The 24,338-nt window shown below is 39.7% G+C and overlaps 1 protein-coding gene across 1 annotated transcript in view; it reads left to right on the forward strand.

The window, feature by feature from the left end:
• Nucleotides 1–783: 783 nt before the first annotated feature.
• Nucleotides 784–24,338, forward strand: part of LOC5574491 (A disintegrin and metalloproteinase with thrombospondin motifs 7) — a 430,129-nt gene continuing 406,574 nt past the window's right edge. Inside the window, exons 1-2 of the mRNA XM_021839596.1 lie at nucleotides 784–827; nucleotides 1,391–2,044. Of these exons, the coding sequence (XP_021695288.1) occupies nucleotides 784–827; nucleotides 1,391–2,044 (698 nt within the window). The remainder of the gene's footprint in view (nucleotides 828–1,390; nucleotides 2,045–24,338) is intronic.

Consider the following 24,338-nt stretch of genomic DNA (forward strand, 5'->3'; position numbering starts at 1 on the left):
AAAAGCAAACCCCCCCTTCCCTGTCAGCATACGACCAAAGTTCCCACCGGGGGTTGATTACCCGATCTTCCCTTAGGTTACTCGTACCCCGGCCAGTACCGCGAGGAGGTAGGGATAGGAGTTGCTGGGCAAGAGCCTAAGGACCGCACAGAGGGGTCTATTTTATTCCTTCAGGTACGCGAGGTACCAATGGTACGCCATGCCCAGCCATTTATCAACCAGGTTTATAAATATAAGCCAAATTTAAGTCGCACCCTAATGTTTATGTGAAAACAAAAATAATGCGGGTTTAATGGTTTTGGTTACTGATTCGATTATTAATCGAAATCATAGAATTTTTGCAAAACAAAACTGCAGAAGGAATCCGTATTTTAGTTTCCCTAGGTCGGGCTGCAAATCTCGTTATCTGCATATTCTACAAACACCAAACTGGTAATTAGATCAGATATTGTAATACCTGAATAATACATGATGGATTGTCAGATAAAGGTGAAATTTTTCAATAATAGTTCAATACCTCCAGCAGTCGTCAATAGCTATCGAATACCAAAATGAAGTATTTATAATTGTTTTCAACATGTTTCTCCAATACCATTATAATACCAAAATAAGGTATTGACAACTGAACAATACCTTATTATGGTATGGTATCAAAAATAGTATGCATAAGTTATTGCGAGTTATTTTTTTCCTCCTTGGGTAGCACTTCACATTTTTTAAACACTTTGCAAAAAAAAAGTTTACACGAGACTATCACAAGGGCAGATATGAACAGCCATCCAAATGTCTGCGGCTAAACGAGCGATTGATTGCGTCATGTCTGTAAGGTCTGCATTAAACATGAAAATTGATCAAGATGTTCATTTTACCCCCCAATTTCCTTCAACTTGTTTTGTTTCTCAACGGAAAGGACTTCCGATTTGTTGCAATCTCTTCTATATTGACTGATGATCTTCAAATGAATAGCTAAAAAAAATCAACGACTACAGCGCCATCAACAGCGCCATTAGAATTGACGGATTTCAAACAAACTTGCACATTAGCTTCTGGGTCCCAAATGAATAAATTTGATGATTTATTAAAAAAAAAAGTTGATTATTTGATTTCTATAAAAATGAAAACCACTCATAATTTAAATAACACCATAACCCATAACAAACAACGGATAACTGAAGTAAACAATTTTGTTAAAAGGACATTTTTTTCGTATTATGTTTCATTTGAAAGCTCTAGACTAGATGCATTATGCGTAAATCTGCTTTCTGGAACATAGTGCAATCGTACATTATGGTTAATCGTCCAATATGGCAATCGTCTGTTATGCCTCACATAATTATGGAAATTGCTCGTATGGCAAACGTATTTATGTCTGTTCTACCGTCCCCAACAGGTTGAAAGCAATTTGTCCCCGGCCAGCAGATGGATCCGTGCAGTCGCGCTTATTAGTGCATCACACCGAGGACGGCCCGGAAGCATCTAACGAAATACCCCTGGTGACATCTACCGGAGGCAGCAGCGGAGCATCAGGCGTGACGCAACAGCGAAATGATGCCACCGTGACTTCCGGTGGGCGAGGAAATGAAAGTGAGACGCCAACCGAACGAATTAATGCTGTGGCCAAAATAAATGAGCCTGGTAGATCCGGAACGGTGCACGGGATGAATAATGATCTGCAGCCGTTGCAGGTGGGTGCAACGGGAAGCGGCACTCATAAATCAGACCCGGGTCGGGCTGTTGTTGGCGATAAAAGGAAATCCTGGCACCATTCTACCATAATTAATAATGAAACCACAGATGATGAGAACAGTACGTCTTCTTATGGGGGAAGGGCTGGGTTTGCTACTACTACTGGAGCAACGCCCACGACCACCGCCATTTCGAAAGTGGCGCTGGAGGGTGCCAAGGTTGACGACCACGACAGGACAAAGGTGGACGGTAATGTCACCGTAAGGAACGGATTTGGTCCGTGGAGCAATTGGACGGCCTGTTCTCGGTCCTGCGGAGGTGGAGTTAAATCACAACAACGGAAGTGCTGGCGAAGAGAGTGAGTACCATTTAATGATTGTTGGTCACTTTATTTTAATTATATGTTTACATTCACTTAGCACAGCAACTTATGCTAAGCGACGAAACAAAACTCTTTAGGGCATCGCAATGTTTAAATCGAGTGTGAAGCGATTCCATACTTTTGGCGGGTACTGCTTGTCCATTATAAATAATTGCTAGTTCAAAATTGTGACATTTTAGTATAAATTGGAGATTTACTACAAATACGTCATTGGTAATATGCACTATCCAAAAGTAATTTAACAACATTATCTATGGGTATACTGATATAGTGATACTTGTGAAAATATGACATATGTTGCGTAGCCGTTCGATTGTGTTAAAATTAAAAAGTTTCGTGTTTCCGGAATCCCCCTGAATTGAATGGCCATTATATGTGATCTTAGTTGGAATATTGTGAAGATATAGTTATTTGTGATACAGATAAAAAAACATATGTTCATAAACAGTTACTAAATCGGATAAAAGTTTTCCTCCTCAGTAGGTGCCAACAATTTTCCCTAATTAGTACCAATCTTCAGTGGCACTTGACCTTTCCGAAGCGGAAGGCATAATTTTCCCAACTTCGAACCCCTTCGTACTTCGGAATTCCGATCTAGCTCACCTACCAGGCGAATAACTTTTATCCCAACTTCGATGGCTGACCCCATCGCCAGCGGATGGGCACCCTTCCCTTCCCACCCTCTCTGCCAAGTGACCGACAAATCTGAGGCATTCAATTTTCATCGCACGCTTCGGCACTGCTGAAACAATGTAATCCTTCGTTTCCCTACCGCCGCCCGTCGTGTCGGACGTCGGACGTAGCCAACCGAGTCAACCATTTACACCAGGGATGCTCAAGCTGCGGGCCATAGAAGAAAACATAAATTATTTTACAAATAAGTATGTTAATGTGTCCGAGTTCCATAAACTCAAGTTCACAGTATTTGGTGTTGTTATAGTTTGATAGATGTGACGCAATTTATAATGTTACACATTCATCTACACTGAGAGGCAAAATAAAGTGCCCTCCACACCAGTTTTCGAATTTCTCTCATTGATTCGGTTCGAATTAAAGTTAACGCACTTAAATCATTTTTGATATCTTATTTGATATTCTTTTAATGTTGCACTTACGAAAATTTGATAAAAAAAAGAATTTTACTCAAAGAAAAAGAAAATCAATTTGTATTGAAAAAAAAAAGTAGTGACAAAATAAAGTGCCCACTTCCTTCTTGACCCCAGAAAAGATGATTTAAGAAAAATAAAAAGCAAATTTATAGTTAATGTGTCCTCCTTTGGCCTTAAGGATTTGTTGGAGGCGCTTCGGCATGCTTTTCACCAGGTTTTGTAGGTGTTGTAGTTCTAGTTCTTCCCAGGCGCGCTTCAAGGCTTCAAAATAATTATTTTTGTTGGTAACACCAGTTTTGTCAACCCTGGCATCGAGATTCGCCCACAAATTCTTGATGAGGTTGAGGTCTGGGCTTTGTGAAGGCCATTTCAGCGGTTTAATCCGACAAGACCGGAAGAAAGACTTGGTCTTCTTGGCAGTATGCTTCGGGTCGTTGTTCTAGAGAAATATGAATTTCTCTTCAAGACCCGTCTGGATCAGCGAAACCTCCAGATTTTCTTAGATGTGGCGCTCTGCACCACACACGAGCCCGCCGCTTTTGGTTAAACAGCTCGAGCTTCAGGAGCGCTACATCCAAGGAACGGTGACGCATGGAGGTGTGATGTGATGGAATGTGATGGTCTGTGGGTGTTTTTCATGGAGTGGAGTAGGAAGCTTCGTGAAAATCGACGGAATAATGACGGCAGATTCCTACATCAACATCTTGCGGGAAAATCTGGAGGTTTCGCTGATCCAGACGGGCCTTGAAGAGAAATTCATATTTCTCTAGAACAACGACCCGAAGCATACTGCCAAGAAGACCAAGTCTTTCTTCCGGTCTTGTCGGATTAAACCGCTGGAATGGCCTCCACAAAGCCCAGACCTCAACCTCATCAAGAATTTGTGGGCGAATCTCGATGCCAGGGTTGACAAAACTGGTGTTACCAACAAAAATAATTATTTTGAAGCCTTGAAGCGCGCCTGGGAAGAACTAGAACTACAACACCTACAAAACCTGGTGAAAAGCATGCCGAAGCGCCTCCAACAAATCCTTAAGACCAAAGGAGGACACATTAACTATAAATTTGCTTTTTATTTTTCTTAAATCATCTTTTCTGGGGTCAAGAAGGAAGTGGGCACTTTATTTTGTCACTACTTTTTTTTTCAATACAAATTGATTTTCTTTTTCTTTGAGTAAAATTCTTTTTTTTATCAAATTTTCGTAAGTGCAACATTAAAAGAATATCAAATAAGATATCAAAAATGATTTAAGTGCGTTAACTTTAATTTGAACCAAATCAATGGGAGAAATTCGAAAACTGGTAAGGTGGGCACTTTATTTTGCCTATCAGTGTATATTGGTTATGTTATATATCGCAAGCCGAGCCTAGTATACGAAACTGAAGAAGGCCTTACAGTTGAAGTCGAAATACGCGTACCTGTCAAAGGATATAAACTCAAACGGAATTAAATGGTATTGGACTAAATTGAGGTATTCATTTATTTAAATAATTGTATATTAGAATAGGCGGTGTCGGGGCTCAGGTAATAATATACACAGGGAATAATGGGGTTATCTCAGAGATTTTTACGGTGCTATTTTATTAAAAAATCTGCATTGCTGAATGTAAAGTACCCTGTAGACAGATAAGGACCAATGTTAAGATGTAAACAATTAGTTACACTCTACATGAAAAGTTTTGTGGAAGAGCGATTTGATTTTACTTAACACCCAAATATATCGCCTGTTTCTTCCAAAAGAGTAACGTAATTTGAAGATAGAGTATAACAATTTGACGGTTGTTCAGCTCTGTGAGTGAAAGAAGTCATCTGGTTATACAACTGTCTCTTACATTGTTTTACTTTTAATTTCATTATTTTGTTACAATTAAGATTAACAAGTATACAGACTGTATACATTTAATTCATTAACATATGTTAATGAAAAAAAAAACGAAAATTGTTAAAAAAAAAACAGTAAAGTGCCAGAATATTCTCACATCATTGCCCTAACTGGCTACACTACTGCTTCATATCCGGACATATGCTTGCATTTTCATTCTTGGAAAACAGCGCTTCAATAAGCCTCGGAATCTTTCCATGGCAGGATCTTGTCAATGCGGTCCGCATAACCATATCCTCTACATCGTTTACCTTGATCCCTTCCTGACTGCACTATTGAAAAAAAATCTTATCTTGTATGGACGAAATAAGAAAACCACGAAGTGCACGGCCACCAAAATAAATTTAGTTTTGGGTCTCGGGTCTTGATGTCTGCAGCGTAGTGTCACGCCATTGCCGGGTGTAGAGCTCCATCTCCATCGATCTTGGGCGAAACTTCTCCAGTTGCGCCGAACGTTTAGGGTCGCCAGGTCCTCTTCCACTGTGTACAGCCAGCATATTCGTGGTCTTCTCCGAAGTCGCCGACCTCTACCTGGTTCCCTGCTGAATATACTTTTCGCAATTGGGTCCTAAAATGTTTAATGAATTCTTTTTTTATTTAATAATACGAAAGAGCATGTTCTTGCAACTACTTTAGCAATTTTTCTAGCTCAAATAACAGCTATAACCTTTTTAAAATTCAATTTTAAAAATAGTTCCAAATATGAACCTTGACACTTGTGATCATGTTTGACATTCACTTTTTCGACAAAATTGCCACAGGGCTTATAGTTTTAACACTGGGGTTGTTCCTATCTGACATTTCGGAAGGGACACGGAAAACAAAATGTACCCAAAATTTGAGTTTAAACCAAGGGGCGTGACAAAATCTCAAAAATCATAGAAAAATGTTTTTTGTACTTAAATCAATGAAAAACATTTAAAAATTGAGTAAACATGAGTTTCTGCCCTAAACTTAAGCGTTTGATACTAAAATTGGGACAGGGCTTAAGGACCCTATTCTTTCTTCCGACATTCGCACTAAGTGACCAGCCCACTGAAGTGTACCATAATGTACCAGATGACACGCTTGATAATTTTCGCATCTTTGTACACTTGATACAACTCGTGATTCATGCGTCTGCGCCACACACCATTTTCGAGTTTCCCACCAAGTAGGGTGCAGACAGGTCCGTCACTCGGGCTCAGATTGGGTACCACTTCTAGTACTGCATTTGGTCCCTCGGTAGTGCAAAAGGTACCCAAGTTTGACATATCGCAGTACACTTTTCACGGCATTCTATGAGCAATACAATTTTGGGCAACTGCAAGGGACATGGAGGTCTTTAATGTGTCTTTGGTGCAGAGCTACTTGGATACTTCCATAATTCACTTTAGCATGGGGTGGGGGGTGGTGGGTATCGGTCGAATTGTCTGAAACTTTGAAATAAAAAGCACTTCTAAACGACGCATAATTCGGCCAAATATAAGTTTAGTAGCATTAAAAAAAATCTTTGCCAAAGTGAATCAAAAGTGCCAAGAATAGGATCCGACTCCCTATTGTCCGTAGCACTTTACGCTCGAAAACACGCTTTCCGCTCTGCCTCTTTCAACGTCCACGCTTCGTGCCCGTAGAGAGCCACCGGAAGAATCAAATTTTATATAGGGCGAATTTTGTTTCCGTTTGCAAGCTGCGGGACCTAAGTAGGTTACGTAGTCCGTAAAAGACCCTACTTGCAGCCGCATCACGTCTTTTCACTTCGCGGGAAACGTCGTTGTCACATGTCACAAGTGTTCCAAGGTAAACATATTCTTCAACAACTTCAAACAAGTGCACATCGTATCTTCGTGCTGTGCGTACACGAATTCTCTCTGCTCTTGGAAGTTTTCTTAAAAACTACCTAAAGCAATAAAACAGTACTTTTCAGTGCTACATAAACAGTACTTTTCAGTGCTAAAATTAAAAACGGTATTTTTAAGTGCTACTAGAACAGTACTTTTCAGTACTATTTTTTACTATTGATCCCTTTACGATCCTTGTTTGGACCCGTGCCTTCGATTTTTCGTTGGACCCGTTGGCGAAAGCTAGCGGTGGTAATCCTTCTTGGACACCGTCTTGGAAAAAAAACCTCTTAGGAGGTCACGTCTTCTTTCGTTTATTAATTAAACATGGTATCAACAACAAACAAAAGGAAGGGTGAATCTCTGAATTCACTACTTCCTCCCAAAAAAGTGGGTTTTAAAACTGTCACTACACGTGGCAAGAATGGAAGAAAGGACGTTTCCCCGGAATGCGAACTTTCTTCCAAGGGTGAAATGAATAATTGTATCGAAATGAGCAATCAGTTCGATGCTCTAGACAAATTTTCCGAACACCAAATCGAAGCAGCCTCTAGCCCAGGCTCTTTGATTCAAGTGAGGAAGCAAAGGTTCCGAATTTGGGGGATTTAGGCAGGAGATCTTGAACTCCATAAGGGGTATCAAGGTTTCCTTCCAAATCGCAAAGAAAGGAGACTGTCGCGTTTTGCCGGAAACTCTTAAAGATCGCGAACTTCTTCTCAGACATCTTGAAGAGAAGAAGCACAATTTTTTTACTTATGACGACAAAACTGAACGTTTGTTCAAAGTTGTTTTGAAAGGTCTCTCAAGTGACTATAAATCACCTGAAGAGATCAAAAATGGAATAAATGATTTACTTGGATTTTCCCCAGTCCAAGTAATCATTATGAAAAAGAGAACCCAATCTGGCATTGGTCGGAAAGGGCTTTCTCAAGAATTTTATTTAGTTCACTTTAATAAAAAAGAACTAAATAATATTAAAGCTTCAGAAAAAGCAAAACTTTTGTTTGATGTCCGTGTGACATGGGAACATTTCCAGAAACCTGGAGGAAATTACCAGAACCCCACTCAGTGCCGTCGGTGCCAAAAGTGGGGTCATGGTACAAAAAATTGTCGCATGGATTCTAAATGCATGATTTGCGGAGATTCTTCTCACGCCAAGGACGTCTGTCCAGTGAAGGAAGATACCGATAAATTCTTTTGCGTCATTTGCAAGGGAAATCATAAGTCCAATTATTGGTCTTGCCCTTCGCGCAATAGAGTCATTGAGGCTCGTGCCAGGCAGATGAAAGATAATATCCGTTACGAAAACGGTCGTTTCCGGAATTTCCCTGGTAGAGTATCGAACAATGCTCATTTTTCAGTTAACGATCGCTTGATCATGAATCATACCCATCAGGAAGATCATAATCATGCTCATTCACAAACTAATTTTAATCTGTCGGGTAGCCGTTCGAATCTTTCAATTTCGAATGTATCTACCCACGGAAAATCCTTTGCCGATATCGTAGCAGGTAATTTGAACTCCTCCCCTGTTCGTTCCATGAGTACCCATTCCACTTGTTTCAATTCAAATGGAAAAAACCCTACCGCCACAGGTAACTCTTACTCAGCTTCTTCGTCTACCGAAAATTCTAATGGGAAATCATCAAATGGACCCACTTCAAGTGATATGTCTGCCTCAGATTTTAATTTTCTAACTGAACAATTGAATCTAATGATTTATGCAATGTTCAAAGCCACCACTATGACTGAAGCAGTCCAAGTTGGTGTAAAATTTCTAAATCAAATTGTTATTGGATTACGTTTTTCTAATGGATCCAAATAATAATTTAAATATTTTAAATTGGAATGCTCGTTCTCTGAATGGTAAAGAGGACGAGCTGTTTAATTTTCTTACAGCTAATAACGTGCATATAGCAGTTATTACCGAAACGTATTTGAAACCTGGATCTAAACTCAAAAGAGATCCTAACTTTTTTGTTTATCGTAATGATCGACTTGATGGGGCATGTGGGGGAATTGCAATCATCATTCATAGGCGTATAAAACATCAACTGTTTTCGTCATTTGAAACTAAAGTTTTTGAAACTTTAGGTGTTTCTGTTGAGACAAAGTTTGGTAAATATACTTTCATAGCTGCCTATTTGCCTTTTCAATGCTCTGGACAGAAAGTTAATTTGCTCAAATCTGACTTGCAAAAATTGACTCACAATAAGTCAAAATGTTTTGTCATTGGTGACTTTAATGCCAAACATCGGTCATGGAATAATTCTCAAAGTAATTCCAACGGCAGAATTTTATTTGATGAGTGCTCTTCAGGATATTTTTCAATTCAATACCCTGATAGCCCCACATGTTTTTCCTCTTCTAGAAATCCATCTACGATTGATTTGGTCTTAACCGACTCCAGTCATCTTTGTAGCCAACTGATTACTCATGCTGATTTTGATTCTGATCATGTCCCTGTTACATTTCAAATATCCCAAGAAGCGATTCTCAATCCTATCAGCTCCACTTTCAATTATTTACGAGCCGACTGGAATATATATGAAACGTATATTGACTCTAATCTTGATGTTAATATTCCCTTACAAACAAAACTTGATATTGACAATGCTCTTGAAACTTTTACAAATTCCATTGTTGAAGCCAGGAGCATTGCAATTCCAAAATGTGAAGTAAAATTTGAATCCGTGATTATAGACGATGCTCTTAAACTCTTGATCCGTCTTAAAAACGTGAGGAGAAGGCAATTTCAACGCACTCGCGATCCTGCTATGAAAATTATATGGCAGGATTTGCAGAAAGAAATCAAGAAACGTTTTGCTCAATTAGGAAACAAAAATTTTGGAAATAAGATTTCTCAATTGGACCCTGGTTCTAAGCCCTTTTGGAAATTATCTAAAATCTTGAAAAAACCTCAGAAGCCAATACCGGCATTGAAAGAGGAAAACAAATTATTACTAATTGCGAAAAAGCTCAAAAACTTGCTATGCAGTTTGAAAGTGCGCACAATTTCAATTTAGGACTTACTAGTCCAATTGAAAATCAAGTTACTCAGAAATTCGAAAATATTCTCAATCAAGAGAACGTTCTCGAAAATGCCAGGGAGACTTATTTGGAAGAAGTGAGAACTATTATTAAAAAATTCAAAAATATGAAAGCTCCTGGCGATGATGGAATTTTCTACATCCTCATCAAGAAACTTCCAGAAAGTAGCTTATCATTTCTAGTTGATATATTTAACAAATGTTTTCAATTAGCATATTTTCCTGACAAATGGAAAAATGCTAAGGTTGTTCCAATTTTAAAACCAGACAAAAATCCTGCAGAAGCTTCTAGCTATCGTCCAATCAGTTTGCTATCCTGCATCAGTCAATTTTTTGAAAAGGTAATTTTGAACAGAATGATGGCCCACATCAAAGAAAATTCAATTTTTGCCAATGAACAGTTCGGATTCCGCCATGGACATTCGACCACTCATCAACTTTTACGTGTAACAAATTTGATCCGTTCCAACAAATCTGAAGGCTATTCTACTGGTCTTGCTCTTCTAGACATAGAAAAAGCATTCAATAGTGTTTGTCATGAAGGTTTGATTGTAAAATTGAAAAACTTTAATTTTCCAACATACATTGTTAGAATAATTCAAAGTTATCTGTCAAATCGTACACTTCAGGTTAATTATCAGAACTCCAAATCTGAAAGACTTCCTGTAAGAGCTGGTGTTCCTCAAGGCAGCATTTTGGGACCAATATTATACAATATTTTCACATCTGACTTACCTGAGTTACCTCAGGGATGTCAAAAATCTTTCTTTGCGGATGACACAGGCCTCTCCGCCAAAGGACGAAGCTTGCGTGTCATCTGTAGTCGATTGCAAAAAAGTTTAAATATTTTTTCTTCATGCTTGCACAAATGGAAGATTTCTCCTAATGCTTCCAAAACTCAACTAATAATATTCCCACATAAACCAAAAGCTCTTTATTTGAAACCTTCAAGTAGACATGTTGTCACGATGAGAGGGGTTCCAATAAATTGGTCAGATGAAGTTAAGTATCTAGGGCTCATGCTAGATAAGAATTTAACTTTCAAAAATCACATTGAGGGCATTCAAGCCAAATGTAATAAATATGTAAAATGTCTCTATCCCCTTATTAATAGAAAATCAAAGCTTTGTCTTAAGAACAAACTTTTGATATTCAAACAAATTTTCAGGCCAGCCATGTTGTATGCTGTACCAATATGGACTAGCTGTTGTAATACCAGGAAGAAAGCTCTGCAGAGAATTCAAAATAAAATTTTGAAAATGATTCTGAAGCTTCCTCCCTAGTATAGTACCAATGAGTTACATAGAATATCCAATGTTGAAACATTGGAACAAATGTCAAATAAAATAATTAATAATTTCAGGCAAAAATCGTTACAATCTTCTATTGCCACGATTAATGCGTTATATGTTTAGGTTAAGTTAGGTTAAGTATATTTAAAGCGTTTTTTTTTCTCTTATAAGCAGGTGAAATCAACTCACCTGTAAAAAATCTGAACTGCTACGGCAAATGAAATGTAATATGTTGTTAACAAAATGTCAATAAAATCTTAAATTTGTTTTACCAAATTAGGATGATAGTGTTGTCTTATAACGCAGAACACCTAGATATAAGAAATGAATGAAATGTTTGGAATGATATTAAAAAAAATCATAATTGAAAATTTGCACCGCATAATGTGAAACCTCTCTATTTTGAGAAAATTTGATAACCTGATGAAGTGTAGCCGCCGAGATTGACGGTGGACATTTTCTTAGTTATATTCACTTTTGGAAGCTCGATAGAGCTGCAAAACCAGAATAAAGTTGCTCTTGGTTATTTGCTTGGAGTGTTGGCTCACATTTCTCCGTACAGGTTGATAGATTTTGTGAGTCCTATTAAAGTTGACCCGGTAGCCGAATCGTTTCCTAGGGCGTTGCGGACACTTGCCGAAATTATAATAATAATAGTTCATTTATTTATCTTTTAATAATTACAATTTACAAATAAAAATACGGAGTACAAAACAATATCTTATTATCTATACCGTGATGAATCAATACCCGGACGCTTAAGCAGTGACAAATGATCTGATACCGATTTCAATCCATTTTTGTTTGATTTTATGAATGTACCACCATGTCTTACATCGTTTGGACATTGTTCTTCATGATAATGACAAGTTTTGTTGTTCAAATAAAGAATTAAATACTAAAATGATTATATTTGTTACACAAGTCTTGTTTTTGAATCCGGACATATGAATCGAAAAGCCGGACACTTCCGCAATTATCCAATTTTCATTTAAACATACGCTTTTCCTAGCTTTCCTTTAGGTTTAATTCGCATTTTTCTTCTCGAATAGCTATTTACTCAAAAAAATATAACTGCGTAGCGTCCGGATTTAAAATCATGGTTCACTGACCCGGACACTCATTTTTCGCTCGAAAAACATCCTTATACACTACTTTCTGCCGCTTCGACATGTTCGAATTGTTCATTTACTAGTTTGTACCCTTTTTTTTACCACAAATCCACAAAAAATTTCATTTTTCAATTAATTTTCGTCCAAACAAAGTTTCTCTTCTTTTGCTGGCGAGCTAAAATCACAAAAACTGCACCATGAAAATACGTTGTCAAACTGGGGTCACAATTATGTTTTTATTATTTTCAATTTTCTTCCAATGATTACTAGATGAAAAATCATAGTAAAGTGTCAAGCAATGTTACACAAGTCAGATGTGAATAATTAAAAGCACATTTTAACCAAATTTATATGGAAATTAGTGAATGTTATTGGAGTGTCCGGATATTGGTACCATCCGGATTTTGATTCATCACGGTATATATTTTTAATCCAATTTGAACATTTCCTTTTAAATTCACCGATACTTTGTGCATGTTTATTTTCATTTGGCAATTCATTAAACATTCTTATTCCTCTATAGTATATTGATTTTTGTGTACTTGTCATAGTAAACGGCACAAATTCCGAAGGATCTCCGGGTTGATTCGTATTGCGGACAGGCACATAAAATGTATTTGACAGAGTTCTTAACTCCACGAGCACATCTGTCTCATACGGGAGATGACACGTTGATCGTAGAGTAGTGTAAAATCGGCCCAATTTTCGATTGAAATCTTGATTTTCCGTAGGTGTGGAGAGTAAGACTGAGCCCATTCAGTACCCCATACGTTCTTGAAGGTTTTCGAAATCTATCTTTTGACGTCATTGAAGGAAACCGTTTCTTCTAAACGAGGAGAAGAATGGCCGTAACCGGCGAGGTTATCGGCAGGTGCATTTCCGGGTATCCCACAATGTCCGGGAATCCATGCGTAGGTTGTGGATGACAAAGCATTTTCCAGAGACCCCTGATTCCATGGATGTGTGGGCCTTCCAGATTGCAAGGCAGAAACAACGATTGCTGAGCTGCATTGACAGCTGCTTGGGTTTTGATTCTGAAAAGAACTGGTGTTTTCCCGCAAACGACAAGAAGGATATCGCCTGCGTATACAACTACATAAATGCCAACCGGAAGGTGGCTAAATACTCCGTTCATTGCTAAAAATAGGTTGAAGCCCCGTGCCCTGCTCTAAAGGCATGTTGTCTAGGATCCAAGAGGTCATGAGGATCAAGGAACTGTTTCAGTCGACGATTTACCATCCGCTCCATCATCTTTGACATACAGCACGTAAGCGCGACTGGCCGGAATTTTGATGGGCCACGGGAGTCACTATTGGTCTTTGGTATGGGGATGATAAAGCTTTCACTCCATTATGACGGAAAAGTGCCCGTGAGCTATGTTTTGTTGATAAGATCCAGGAGTTTTAGTTTGCCGGAAGGAGGAAGATTTTTTTTATGAGAGGGTAACCGATGCCATCTGGGCCTGCAGATTTACCTACATTTGATTGCGAAAGTTAGCTCACTAAGATTGAATGTATTGTTGATTGGCCAAAGAACTAAGAGTTGATTGAATACGGCGCTTAAGGTGATTATAAAACGAAGCCAAACTTTGAATTTTCAAGTGCACAAGACGAGAGAATCTGACAACCGTTCGCGTTGAAAATCAATCAAATTGCTCACTTGCTGGTGGTGACCAATGGGATAGATTTTCAACGCGGAGTGCTGTTTGGTTCTCAAGTCTTGTGCTCTTGAAAATTTGAGGTGTGGCTTCGTTCTATAATCACCTTAAGCAATCGCTGTAGCTATCGATGGCTGCTTGCTTAGCGAAATATTCGCCTAGAGCAGGGCTGCCCAACGTACGGCCTCATTTTGTGCGGCCCGCGGAGGGCTCGAAAATTCTTCTCATATTTAGTCATATTTTCTACTAACCCAATGTTAGAACATACCAAAACTTTTCGAGTTTTAATTTAGTTGCAACCCTATCTGTTTTCAAATTGCTTTGTTTCCTTTAAATCTTGATACTTAATTTTATGAATGAATCAAATTCTAAATCTCAAATTCCGTGTTTTTCAACAATGTTTATATCATGACTTCCTTCGGCATTCAAGAAATGCAGCCTCAACAAAATTTATGGACAAGAGGTTAAGTTTTCATACATATTTTCACTGGATCATAGGCTAATATTCTCACAGAATTCTGGAAATAAATTTTAACAACACCTGGGCGTTATTCACGCAGATTTATTTACAGGAATTTTCACCACGATTCCATAGACTTCTAGCCAGGCCTTACAATGAATTCAATTCATAATTTTCTGAAATCCTGGGAAAGATTGAAATACATCACTAAATAACATTTTGCTAGAATCTTAAGCGAATTAATAATAAAATTTTGAGCAGCTTACTTTTGAACTACTCTTAAGCACTCTCAAAGATTTCAAGGTTGCATTTCGAAATGTTTTTTGAGTGAGATTCTGAAGGAATCCTAGGCACTATTCTTGTAAAATGCTGGACATTCTGACCAAGATTTTCGTGAAAGCTTAATCACGATTTTAGCACATTCCGGGTCAGATTCTGGCAGAATTAGGAGTCCTGGGCGTTATTCACACATAATCCAACATTTTTGGAATATATTCTTCAAAATATTCTGCTCTAGATTATTATATAGTTTTGAAAGAACCCCTCTCAATATCCAGCAGAATTATTAGCATACATTATCTGTTTATCGATTTCTTCAAATTAAATTCAGGTACCTCTTTTACTGATTTTGTCAGATTTTATAAACTTCATTTATTTACTTCAGTCAGACTTCATGCAAAAATTTGAGCTTTTTTTTAATATGGCCCGCGACACAAAATTGTTTCTGTGATTTGGCCCGCGGTTCAAAAAGGTTGGGCAGGCCTGGCCTAAAGCCATGGCTACTGCTTGAGGATCCTATACATCAGACCCTTGAATTTGAAGTGTAATTGGTGTTGCTTTACGCTTACCACTGAGAGCATTTTTCTTGCTCCATATGTCAAAAGAGTTTTGTGTTGGATTGATGCTGTCCAAGAAATGTTCAAATCTGGCACGCTTGAAATCTGCATTCAGGGCTGTAGAAGGCTTGAATTTCGCGAAAATCACGTGGCTTCTCTCACTACAGCAGTTTAAAATCGTGAATCTCATCAAGTAGCCTATGTTGGCTACTTGAATTTTCTAAATTAGAAGTGTCATTCAAGATTATTATAATGATACCTTGGTGTCATTGAAGGCTGTAAATGCGGGAAATGTAGTGGGAAATAGAACATTTTTCTACAATAGTTTTGGGTTGTCCTTAGCAACGAGTGTTTTGCTATTATTAAGGCATTTTGCCTACAGCAGCGACGCCTATCGCTGGAGTTGGGAGGGAGGAACCGATATGAAATTTATGTACGTCAACGTGAGCCGAGATTCTGCTGTCACGAACTGTCACTGTGAGCCCAGATGTTAAACAATGGACAAACATGATAAAAGCGCGTAATTGATCAAAACCTATTTTAGCATTTTATCAAATGTGACAAAAAATCGATTGAAAACCTATTCATGCTTATTCAAAAGTAATGTCACGATAGCACCTTTTATTCTGATTGAATATAAAGTATTCAAAAACGCATCATTACACCTTCTCCAATAGAAACGAAAATGAAATGCATAGAAAACTTTGGCCCTTTTGCCATGTTTGTCCAGAATGACCGAAGGTAACCGCACCGTACAAATAGGAGTCGACACTCCACTGAAAACGGTTGACGAAGGAGCGAATTTCTGTTTCTAATAAAATTAATTTTGCGTAAAAATATTGCTTTTTTGAGATAACTTTCCGCTCTCCGGTTGAACAGAATGCTACCGCAGCTGTCACATTAATGATGTTCCCAAAGCATCATCTATCGGCTGCGATGATACCTTGGAAACCATGCTGATGACTGTTGTTGTCAGCTGTTCTTCAAAACTTTTGACTCTCCTAGCATCCTTTGATTAGCTGGTTTTGTTCAGTGATACAATGATTATCAAGCTTGCGGTAAAACCCTGACAGCTGCGGTAGAACTTGGCCAGGTCCGTCCCAATCGGGTTCAGATTTAGTATCACTTCTAGTACTGCATTTGATCCCTTTGTACAGCAAAAGGTACCCAGGTTTGACAGATCACAGTACACTTTTCACGACAATTTAAATTCTGCTATATTACCTTATATGCCATAAAATTTTAGGCAATTGCAAGGGACATGAAGGTTTTAATTTCGTCTTTGACTTGGCGGCAACCGCAGAATGAAAAATTTTCAAAAGAACCGCAATATTTACAGTTTTTGAAGGTGTAAGCCATACTGTTGAAAAAACAGTACTAAACAATCCACTTATGCTGCAAACTTTGCGTGTTTTCTATATTGTACAAGCTGAAGTGTGAAGTACTGAACTATTTTTTCGAAATAATACACCATAACAAACTTAGTTTTTAATCATAAAACCGATTATTTTTGAAATCTTGCTTATTTCAAGGGAAAAGGCCTACATTTCACGTACATGCGTATTGTGCTGATTTACAAACTTTAATTTAGCAATAAAATTATCAAATATATGAGTTATTTTTGATTCGTTTACCGGTATATCGGTCTATTTTGCTCGAAGTAAGAGGGGACGGCTCGGCGTGTTTTTCGAATAACACTACCAAGACAGCCAAACTACAAGTTATATACTATATTTGAGAACAGTTTGGCCAACTTTTTGAGCGTTTTGGTAGATTTTTCAGTCCGAACACTTAAAGCCAACAGTTACTTCAACTGCACTTGGTAGACATAAATTAGCTGATATTTGTTGAAATTTTAGTTTCTTCGCTGATAAAATTGTTTGTTTAAACTTGTTTAGTATTTGTTTAGAAAGAAGAAGCAATTTAAACGGCATTCCCCTACAAATCACCATCACCCCACATAACACACGGATAGACTGCGCAAAGGGTATAAAGTCCCCCTCACACACGGTTGGCAGCAGCAATAACAACAACAGCAGCAGCATCGCACATCTGTCAAGCACTACACTCACCGAGCGCCTTCCAGTGAGTGACCGAGCGCATAGCAGTGAGTGACCACCGCCACTCCAGCATACACATGCATCATCAATCATCATCGCCGTCATCGTCATCATCATTTGCGCCTGGAAACAGCGGAAATGTTCTACGCGTTTCTAGAACATGTGGTGCGGGATATAAATACGCGTGATGTGCGCGGCTGAAAATCAGTTATATTTTCAAATTCGAAAAGTGAAGTACAAGTGATATAAGTAAAGTGAAAAGTGTAAAGTGTAAGTTTAAAGTAGTGCAATAAAGTGAAGTGTATATTCAGTATAACTTGCCTAGTGCTTTCTTCGCGTGCAGAAAGTGTCGTTTTCGTACATTTGGTCCTTCGAACCGGATAGCGCGGATCTAGCAAGTCAGAAGGCAAGGCAAGTTTCGCGTCAGTCGCGTTCGGTCGTAGTGTAAGTAGTCGCGTCGCGAGTCGTTTTAGTGTGCGCGAAAGTGTGATAGTCGCGGGACCGTCGTGACAGTGTCCGTCGCAGTCAGCGGAACTGTGGGTCTCGACCAGTCGACTAGTTCGTCGTTCGTCGGTTTACTTGGTAGCAAGACAGCTACAGTGCCAGATTTAGTGCTTCGGCGCGCGTCAGTCGTCGGTTGTTAATCCAGTCAGACACAAGCATCTGAGGATTTCAACGGCGTCACCGGCCGGCGGTACATTTGCATTTAGTTTGGAACGACGTATCGCAACAGCTTTCGGCATGGCGGAGCTTAAACGACAGCGTGGAGTTATTCTCGGACGCCTGACACGGATCGAAGTATTCATCCGAGACATCGAATCCAAGCCCGGAATCACAGCAGAGTTGGTTCAGGAACGACTGGATGTCGTCAATCAGTGCTGGGATGAGTACGACACCGTACAAACTGCCATCGACGCGGAGGAAGGAGTAAACGTCGAAGAGGAAGAAGAAAAGCGTGCCTCCTTTGAGGAAAGGTGCATGAACGCAAGAGCTGCATTGCGCTCCATCATCGAGAGGATGCAGGGTCCAGCAATAGCGGCTGCAAACGTGCACAGAGGCCAGGCCTTGATGCCTATTCACCACCAGTAATTCCCCATGGTGCAACAACCAGTAGCTGTACGGTTACCTACATTGGAATTACCAACGTTCAGCGGTGATTATCTCGGTTGGCCAGCTTTTCGCGATGCTTTTGAGGCGCTTATCGACAGAAACACGCAACTGTCTGACGTTCAGAAGTTGTTATACTTAAAGTCGAGCCTCAAAGAGGAAGCAGTGTGCATGTTGGATGCGATGGATATCACCGATGTCAATTACCGAGTGGCCTGGGATTTGCTGATTGAGAGGTTCGAGAATCGTCAGCAGAAACATCTGAAGGCATTGTTCACCACGAAGCAAGTGTCACAAGATTCGCCGAAGGAGTTGCGTCGCTTGTTGACTGAGTGCCAGCGAAACATCAATGCACTGAAGCAACTAGGTGAGCCAACCGATCAATGGAGCACGACTTTGGTGTACCTGATCTCCAGCAAACTCGATAGCACATCACGTCGTGATTGGGAAACCCAAACCCAACAAGAGGAGTCACCAAAATACGAAGACATCGTCAAATTCATCAACGGTAGATGTCACACACTAGAGGCGTTGGCAACGGACAAAGAAGAGCTTCGCAAATCCAGTCGTTTCAAGCCTCAGCTATCTCATGCTTCTACGAGTTCTACTGGCTGTAAAATCTGTGAGAGTGGTCAAAACCATCCACTGTGGAATTGCAAGAAGTTCATAGCCATAAGTCCAGAAGCTAGATTCGACGAGGTGAGAAAGTGGAAGCTGTGCTACAACTGTTTCTCGTCCAAGCATGTAGTAAGTAAATGCGAATCCAGAGGTTGTAAGTCCTGCAATGAAAAGCACAACACCTTACTACATGGACAGCAACACCATCAGCAGGAACAACGGCCATCTAGCTACGTGTCATCGTCGTCAGAATCTGTCCCTCAGGATCAACGCTTCGTTAATGCGAGTATGGCGAGTCAGGCAAATCACACCATGTAACCATCAAGTGATATTTTGGCTACTGCTATGGTCTGCATCTACGATCGAGCTGGGAGCAAATTACCGTGTCGCGTGCTGTTGGATTCCAGATCACAACCGAATTTCATAACGCAAGCTTTTGCTCGGAAACTTCGGTTGAAGGAATGCAATACATCGATCACCGTCCACGGAGTAAGTGGAGTAGAAGCTCAAGTTGGAAGGCAGGTGACGGCTACTATCTAGTCTCGTGTGAACGGAAAGCAGTTTAACGTTCCACTGCTGGTGATGAACAAGATCACGAATGTGTTACCATCTGACAACATTCAATGCGATAGTTTTTCCACTAGAAGAGAAGAGTTGGTAGATCCGACATTCAGCAGACCAGGAAGAATCGATGTTCTACTGGGAGCCAAGCTTTTCTTCAAGCTTTTACTTCCGGAAAAGATTGAAGTTGGTGACTTCATTCTGTGGAACTCTGAGCTAGGCTGGGTAGTTTCCGGAAGCTGCAAGCAGTATTCGCGGGATCACGTGCAATCGAATGTGGTTACTTCGATGACTGATGCTGATCTGCTGCAACAATTGGAAAAGTTCTGGAAAGTAGAGGAGCTGCAAGTTGGAGTAAATGGTGAGGCCAAATTGGATCCAGCGGAAAAACACTATCTCGAACACGTCAGACGCTTATCAGACGGAAGGTACGAGGTGAAGATCCCATTGTCTCAGCCTCCTTCAATGCTTGGTGATTCTAAGGAACAAGCCCTACGAAGATTCCATGCTTTAGAGCGCAGGCTACATGGAAACGACCAACTTCGAGAAATGTATACAGATTTCATGAGAGAGTACGAATCTTCTGGGCACATGAGTGTTGTTCCTGACGGCTTGGAAGAGGTGGGTTTGTTAGTAAATTACCTCCCTCATCATGCAGTCCTTAAGCCAACGAGTACTACAACTAAGCTAAGGACTGTTTTCGACGCATCCAGCAAAACATCTTCAGGTTTTTCACTCAACGATATTATGATGACTGGGCCGAACATCCAAGCAGATCAGTTCTCGCTTTTGTTGGGATTTAGATGTTGCCAAGATGTATCGGCAGTTTCGAGCAGACCAGCAATCATCGAATTTACAGCGAATACTGTGGAGAGAAACACCATCACAACCACTGAAGGTGAATCAGCTGAACACAGTGACATACGGTACACGTGCTGTTCCATTTCTTGCTGTTCGTATGCTGCATCAGCTAGCCGCAGACAAGAAGGGCACCTATCCGAATGCCTGTCGTTCTCATTGCAAACGATTCTACGTGGACGACTTGTTACATGGATCAAACAGCAAACAGGCTTTACTGAAAACGAGAGATGAGTTGCTCGCAGTGCTGCATAAGGGCGGTTTCGAGCTGAAGAAGTGAAGTAGTAATGATCCAGAATTGCTGAAGGATTTACCGGAAGGCTTGGTGGAGAAAGGCACAATGTGTGAGATTGACGACGACGAAATCGTCAAGCCTCTGGGATTGAGCTGGGACACCAGGAATGATCAGTTGACATACCGTTTTCATCTAAAACAGTTCCAGGTTTACTCTCGACGTACCATTCTTTCTGCGATTGCATCTCTGTATGACCCCGTGGGATTGATAGCACCGATCATCGTAGCAGCTAAAACTTTGATGCAGCAGCTTTGGCTCTTAAATGTCTCCTGGGATGACCCACTCCCAGAACATATCGTGCAGAAGTGGCAACAATTCTACGATAGTCTGCGGCATTTTCAAAACCTGCGAATCGATCGATGGACGTTTGGATGTCTACAGCCAATCGCCGTAGAAATACATGGGTTCTCAGACGCTTCCATGGTCGCATATGGAGCCTGCATTTATGTCAAAACCGTCGACGTTTCTGGAAATGCATACGTTCATTTGCTGTGTGCCAAATCACGCGTAGCACCATTGAAGAAGGTTACACTGCCACGGTTGGAATTATGCGCAGCAGTTTTATTGTCTGAACTCTTGACAAAGGTTCTAGATTCTGTGGAATTGAGCGTCGGCAGCTGTTTTATGTGGACGGACTCCATGATAACGCTTCAATGGATCACCGCACCTTCAAACCGCTGGAAAGAGTTTGTGGCAAATAGAGTCGAGAGAATTCAGAACTCCACTATTGGATGTCACTGGAGATACATCAGTGGAAAGGACAACCCAGCCGCCATAGTATCACGCGGACTTGCAGCAGAAGAACTTATGGATTCAACGCTCTGGTGGAGTGGCCCAGCATGGCTTGTGAACCGATCACTTTGGCCTGAACAGCCCGAGCTTCGAAATGAGGATATTCCAGAGGCGCGTAAGGTTTGTGCTGTTGTTATAACAGAACCGATATTCTTCGAGAAGTACTCTTCCATGACGAAAATGAAGAATATACACGATCAGTTTCGAAGATATGTCTCCTGCTCGATCCAGACTCAGATTGTTGAAGGCGAGCCTTCAAAGCCGGCGGTATGTTTAGAAAGAAGAAGCAATTTAAACGGCATTCCCCTACAAATCACCATCACCCCACATAACACACGGATAGGCTGCGCAAAGGGTATAAAGTCCCCCTCACACACGGTTGGCAGCAGCAATAACAACAACAGCAGCAGCATCGCACATCTGTCAAGCACTACACTCACCGAGCGCCTTCCAGTGAGTGACCGAGCGCATAGCAGTGAGTGACCACCGCCACTCCAGCATACACATGCATCATCAATCATCATCGCCGTCATCGTCATCATCATTTGCGCCTGGAAACAGCGGAAATGTTCTACGCGTTTCTAGAACATGTGGTGCGGGATATAAATACGCGTGATGTGCGCGGCTGAAAATCAGTTATATTTTCAAATTCGAAAAGTGAAGTACAAGTGATATAAGTAAAGTGAAAAGTGTAAAGTGTAAGTTTAAAGTAGTGCAATAAAGTGAAGTGTATATTCAGTATAACTTGCCTAGTGCTTTCTTCGCGTGCGGAAAGTGTCGTTTTCGTACAGTATTGTTTTCACGTGAAAGTATGGAACAACATTATGATTCAAATGCCGAACTCTGTGTCCATTCTGTCTCATATTCCGAACACCTGATTCAAATTCCGAATAGCGCAAATAAATCGTACTTACATGAATAATAGATTCATCTGAGCCAGTTCTGAGGCCAGTATCAAACTAGAGAATCATTATCCCGTGGTATAAAAGGGATTATCAACCGCGAACATTGAACCTCATAGTGTATAAGATTAGAACGAAGAATAGAGACGAATGCCCCTTCTGGATAAAGTATCTCTAAACCAAAAAAATGGAACGAAGCTTGGTTTTTCAATTGTTTAAAAGCACGTCAAATAGCGTTTGAAAGCAAAATGGGGGCCAGGGGGCCAGGCTCCATAATCTTGCAGCCCATATGAATTGTTTTCCAGTATATTGAAGAGGATAGTATTCAATATAGACAGATTGAAACATGTTGGCCACCGTTGAATGTAATAATGTTAACATTGTACCACATTATGCAAATAAATTGTGTAGCTGGTTCATTAAACTTTTTTTTTTAAACATTCGTTCATTTCATCTTGAGTAACTTCTTTTGCATCATGGAAAATTTATCTTAGAATTCGATGGAACATTGATTAAACTTTCAATTGAAGTTCCTCAAAGAGATCAACAATCTTAATCAAGAGAATTTTTAGAAGTTCCCAAAGGGTATTCTATCATAAATAATATCACATTTTGTATCTAGGAATTCCTCAAAATATTCCCCAAATTCTTCTACCGGAAATATGGCAAGAAATTTGTCTCTGTATTTCTTCGAATATTTGTCTCAAATCCCACCTTTTTTATTTTTTTTTCATAAATTTCATCGGGTTTTCTGGTCAGAAAATGAACCAGAAATGCTTCCTGAATTTCAACTATAATCATTCAAGGAAATCCATCGGAAATTCCGAAATCCCATCAATATTTGTTAACGAAGAATACCGTTAAAAAAAAGTAATCCAGAAACTTCACTACGAATAACGACTCTACACAGATAAAAATATTTAAAGTTCAATGTAGTGTAAACTGAAGAATATAGTAAAAATAAAGCATATTCATCAACAGGTGCTTGAATGTAACATGATCATGTTGTATAAGGTGCATTCGATTGAAAAATAAGAGATTTGACATTTCAGTTTATTTTGATGCTCCGAATATGTGCATGAAACTAAACTGAAATTTACAAAATTTGTTTAGCTGTTTCATATCGACTTTTAAGTTAAAAAGTTCGGAGTTCTTAAAAATAAAATACTCTATATAAAAATAAAAATTGATTACATTAAAAAAACATACCAAAATGTTAAAATTTTTGAGTCTGTATAAAAACATTCTGAGACAGACAAAAATATTCTGGCTTATCCAAGCAATGAAATCTTTCTCTAGTTTAAAATCTATGAATAATTACAAATCACAATTCAAATTTTGAATAATTATAAAATGCAATATTTTTCAAATATTGATTATCAATTTGATGCTTTCCAGAAGTTTTCCGCGGGTCTCATTCCATAACATCGAGGTCCGCAGGATGAGCACCACTGATTTACACTCTCTGTTGCGCTGTTTGGTCCGAGGTGCGGATGGGCAGTGAAAGAAAAAGCATTTCAATCCAATTATTATTCCTTCTGCGAACTCTGTCCGATGCCAAATCTGGAGAAGACAGGCGGTGTTTCGCGAAGAAATGAAGAACAATGACTGAGCTGAGCTAAGAGCTAAGAGGAGCGGAAGCAGCAGGAGACGGAGCCGAGTTCAACTCATCGTTTGCTCGATGAGGTTATGATTAAGTTGATTGAATTATTATGATATTGTTTCACTCATTTGCCCATGCCCATCATCATCATCTGGTGCGATTTTTCTAAACGCTTTGAATGCCTTTGCGGTGGGCTTAGCTGAGTCTGCTGGCGTACATAATTATCATATTCTAACGAGAGCCATAAACCAAATT

Source organism: Aedes aegypti, chromosome 2, assembly GCF_002204515.2.
Source record: "Aedes aegypti strain LVP_AGWG chromosome 2, AaegL5.0 Primary Assembly, whole genome shotgun sequence".
NCBI lineage: Eukaryota > Metazoa > Arthropoda > Insecta > Diptera > Culicidae > Aedes > Aedes aegypti.